Genomic DNA, 5,085 nt, shown 5'->3' on the forward strand with positions numbered 1-5,085 from the left:
TTAGGAATGATATGCAAGAACTCAATTGTAAACCTTGGCTTTCAGGAGCTAACAGTTTGAAAATTCTGAAGGAATAGATTTTCAAATTATATTTTATCAATTTGGAATCAAAAAGTATCTAAAGAAATTGTATGCCACATCTTTTTTTATAAACAAGAAAACTAAAGGTCAGAGGAAAAAAAGTACTTTTTAAAAATTCCATCACTATTTTCTAGTAAGGTTTCTTGCACCTTACAACCTGCAAAGCAAGAGGTGTACAAAAGATCGTAGTGAAAACTAAGGAATAAAATTTTGAAATTAACTTTATCCCTAAAGTCTTTTCTTCATCGGTACAAATGCGGTTCTGATCATTGGATTGGGCTGAAGATGACAAAAAATCAAACAGGACAATGGGTAAATGGAAGCATATTTTCCAAATGGTGAGTTTTTTTCTTTCTGAGATTACTTAAATTTAGATAGTGCAATGTTCTGTAGGACCTGGGCATTAGCTAAATTTCACTAGAGCTCTAGATTTTTGTGCATGTTAGAAAGGTGAAGTGGGAAATTGTATCATTTATTGAGATTCATTCCAAGAGTCAACCATAAAGATTGCAAGAGCAGATCTTCTAGTTGGCTATTTTGAATATAAAGACCTGAGATTTATATATGTATAGCTACCCTCAAATTAAACTTTTGCCTAATTTTAAACTATCTTTAGCAATTCTACATCTCTTCCACAAGCATCATGTTTCCTGTGTTCTGATATCTTTTACAGTTCAAGATCAATTTGATGTTCATTTTAACATGGTTTTATTTGCAATTGCACTATTGTGCAGTTTGTCCTGGGCTTCATATCTTCTGTGTTATAAAACTGAAACTCTGCATACACACCTGAAATAGTGGCTCTTAGTGACTTAGCTGCTTAGCTCATATTAGAGTTTCCCAACAGCAGCACTACCGACATTTTGTACTGAGTACTTCTTTGCTGCGTGAATGGGGCAATTTTTAGTGTATTGTAGGATGTTGCAGCAACCCTCTATCCACTAGCTGATAGTAACTATTCACCCCATCAGACCCTTGCCTCCAGTTGTGACAATCAAAAATTTCTCCAGACATCTCCTCTATTGCCAAGTGTCCCTTGGGGGGGAGAGGATCAAAATCTCCCCTAGTTGAGAACCATTGGTTTATATGAATTGGTCCCTCTGCTAAATACATGTAAATGACTTAATGTCAATTTAACAAATACAAATTATTGTAAAAGAGCCTCTTTCGATCCAACTTAGTATAGGTATCTCAACCCTCGCAGGAGAGCTTTGTATCACAGTATACATTTTCAGATCTTTGGACAGATAGGATTTTTGTTTAAAGGTGTCACTGGACAAGGAAGAAATCACATGACTCCCTAGTACATAATGGCTATTTCTTTTATTGCAGGTTTAATGTGAAAGGGAGTGAAGAATGTGCTTACCTTAATGATAATGGTGCTGGAACAGCTCGGTGCTACACAGAAAGAAAATGGATTTGTAGGAAAAATATACACTAACTTGAAGATGGGAGAGACAGAAGATAAAATTATGAAAGACAAATAAAAGCAAACTATTTATACAAAGAAACAGATTCATTTTTATATCAGTCTAGGTAATTAATGTTTGTGAATCAGGTTAGAGCATACATTCAATCATCAGTTCAAAGATTGGTGAAAATGATAACAGGTATTCTGCTGAGGTTAGTGAAACAGAGTAGTTGCCCCTCCTCCCATATATATGGAAACCACATGCAGGAGAATGAAACAAAACCCCTACTACCTGTCACCATTCACAAAAATTAATTCAACATGGATAAAGGACTTAGATTTAAAGCATGAAACCATAGGAATTCTAGAAGAAAATGTAGAAAAAACTCTTCTAGATGTCAGCTTTGGCAAATAATCTATGAAAAAGACCCCAGTGACAATCATGGCATCAATAAAGATTAATAAATGGAATTTGATAAAACTGGAAACCTTTTGAACAGCCAAGGAAGCAATCAACAAAGCAAATGACAACCTACAAAATGGGAGAAAGTATTTGCAAGCTACACATCTAATAAAGGGCTAATAACCAGAATTCACAAAGAACTCAAGCAAATCGTCAAGAAAAAAGTGGACAAAAGACATGAACAGATACTTCTCAAAGGAAGAAACAAATGGCCAAGAAACATATAAAAAATGCTTAACATTACTAATCCTTAGGGAAATACAAATTAAAACCCCAATGAGATGTCACCTTGCCCCAGTTAGAATGGCTTATATTAAAAAGTCCAAAAACAATAGATGCTGGCATGAACACAGAAAGAAAGGAACATTTCTTCACTGCTGGTGGGACTGCAAACTAGTACAACCTCTTTAGAAAACAGTATGGAGATTACTCAAAGAACTAAAAGTAGACCTACCATTCGATCCAGCAATTCCACTACCAAGTACTGACCCAAAGAAAAAAAGACATTTTGTAAAAAAGACACTTGCACTTGAATGTTTATGGCACCACAACTCACAATTGCAAAGATGTGAAATCAACCCAAGTGCCTGTTACCAAAACTCAGCACAAGTCCACAAGGCCGAATCAGAAGAACAAGAACAAGTTGCTGAAGAGAAGGAAAGTGATTTATTCCTTTGCAAGCAAAGGGAGAAGAAACACAGGCTATCATTCCAAAATCCAATTTTTCTTCCCTGATAAGCAAAAATACAGAGCTTTTAAAGGGGAGGATTTTCAGCTTCAGAGTGTTGTTGTCAACTACTGGTGGTGGTCTGATCCTTCCATCTCCAGAATCTGTTGGGACTCCCCGCCAGTCTGGAGCTGGGCTGAGTTGCCCAGGATCTCTTGGGAGTGCCTCCTGATTCTCTGTATCTCCTGCAATGCAAAGAATCAAAGAAACACTCCCCTGGTTCACCCAGCCACTGGTCTTAGGCAGGAAAGTGGGTCTTAGTGAGAAACAGAATATATATTCTAAAGGGTGAGGGGATTTTACAAAGAAAACACTCCAGCCACCGGCCTCAGGCAGGGAAGCCAGTTTCAGTGAAAGATAGAATACACATTTTTTTTCTATGCCTTCCTCTCTCTTACATGCCGATCAATGCATGAGTGGATTAATAAATTGTGGTATATTTATACCATGGAGCACTACTCAGCCATAAAAATAATGGCAATCTAGTATCTTTTGTAACAACCTGGGTGGACCTGGAGACTATTCTTCTTAGGGAAGTATCACAAGAATGTAAAAACAAACACCACATGTACTCAATATCAAATTGAAACTAATTGAGCAACACTTAAGTGTACGTATGGAAGTAAAATCCAAGGAAAACCAAGTAAGTGGGAGGGGGAAGGGAGGATGGGTAAATTCACACCTAACAGGTACAATGCACACTAACTGGCTGAAGGGCACACTTACAACTTTGATTCAAACTACAAACACAAATTATGTAACCAAAATTTGTGTACCCCTGTAAAATTCTGAAAAATAAATAAATAATAAAAAATAGAAATAAAAACAAGAACAAAATAAAAATAAAAAAATAAAATTTAAAGCCAAAAACATTCATAAGTTGATTAATAAAATGTACGACATGGAGTACAACTCAGCCATAAAAGAAGATGAATTAATACCTTTTACAACAATCTGGATGGAACTGGGGAGCCTTTTCCTAAGTGAAGTATCTCAAGAATACTTCAAATACCACATGTACTCACTATTAAATTGGAACTAACCAAGAATTGAAAATTGGAGTGGGCAACAAGACAGAGGACCAGAGACACCACCAGCAGGGTGTCTCTGTAAGAAGGAGAAGTTTTAGATAAAAGAGAAAAAAACAGACAGACAAACATAGATTAGATGAAGTTCTGAAGGAAGGGTGCCTGAATCTACAGGACACTCCACAAGAAGAAGTTGCAGGGCAGAACTGGAAGGAGAAAGGCATCAGTGTGAATTAAACCCCAAGAGGCTTGGAGACCAGCAAGAAGGGTAGATGGAGCATCTCAGACAGTTGCTGGGCTTCCGAGCTGCTGGAGAGACCTTCTGCCAGCACGAGCCCAGAGACTGCTGCCACAAGTGAGTGGATAGCTTCTTGCATGCAGGGCACCAGGCTCCCAACACCTCCAGGGCACCTCCCACCCAACAGGTGCCACATTGCTTCTCAGCCCACCGGGTGCCTTTGTTTACCCCAGGGGGCCTCAACCCCTCAGGTTTCATCTTGCTCCTTCCCATACAGACATTTCCCAACTCCTGCCCAGACTACAGGAGCCACAGGGGGTAAGTGGATCCTGGGTGATCTTCATGACTACAGAGCCTGGTCATTCTGGCTGCACTGCCTCCCAGAGAGAGTCAGAGATGACCAGAATGCAAACTTTCCCCCATCTAGACTCTTTTTCTCCTTTTTCCTTCCCACACCCATGGCTGCTGAGAGGGACAATTGAGCCACAACATAGAGGTTTTCACAAGGAAAAGGGCATGGACCTTTACTTTCGGGGTCCTGCAGGGACTAAGGGGAGAACAGACTATGAGCTACCTGCCCACTGGTCCTCCCTGGTGCTGCTTGCCTAGTAACTCCAGCAGAGCAGAGCACACCCCAAGGTGGAGGGACATTGAACCAGGTTGAGCACCATATTGGTGACTTGGGACCAGCATCCTTCTCCCTAGCATGGTCAAGGATTGATCTCAGGGGCCCGCAAGCCAGATGCCATACCCCTAGGCCTCAATCGCATGGTCCCAGGGTACAGAGGGGATATTTGCAAATTAGTCTTAAGAGGTGTGGGTATCTGCAGGGTCAAACCAAGGGTGAGAGTACAGAATGGAGCCATGTTCCCAATTTGGGCTGGGTCCCTGGGTGGGAAACCTCCAAGCCCACATCACAGTTGTGCAGGAGCTTGGCTGGCTTGAAGTCCTGCTGTAGGCAGTGGTCTGGGGAAACCATGGAATAAGGGTATATGGAAAGGAGTGAGGCCTGCTCCAGACTGCCTGACTAGGGTCACAGACAACCCTGCCTCCACATTCAGACTTTCTGGTTGAGTGGAACCACTTCAGCCACTATCTGGAAACATTGCCCAGGGGTGGGTTACAGACCTTTGACCC

General features: G+C 40.6%; 1 protein-coding gene across 1 annotated transcript in view; it reads left to right on the forward strand.

The window, feature by feature from the left end:
- CLEC2B (C-type lectin domain family 2, member B) overlaps positions 1-1,556 on the forward strand; it is a 42,832-nt gene extending 41,276 nt beyond the window's left edge. Inside the window, exons 3-4 of the mRNA XM_012652149.1 lie at positions 316-419; positions 1,414-1,556. Coding sequence (XP_012507603.1) covers positions 316-419; positions 1,414-1,522 — 213 coding nt within the window. The 3' untranslated portion in view covers positions 1,523-1,556. The remainder of the gene's footprint in view (positions 1-315; positions 420-1,413) is intronic.
- Positions 1,557-5,085: the final 3,529 nt, after the last annotated feature.

The sequence above is a fragment of the Propithecus coquereli genome, unplaced genomic scaffold (genome assembly GCF_000956105.1).
Source record: "Propithecus coquereli isolate 6110/MARCELLA unplaced genomic scaffold, Pcoq_1.0 Scaffold380, whole genome shotgun sequence".
Lineage (NCBI taxonomy): Eukaryota > Metazoa > Chordata > Mammalia > Primates > Indriidae > Propithecus > Propithecus coquereli.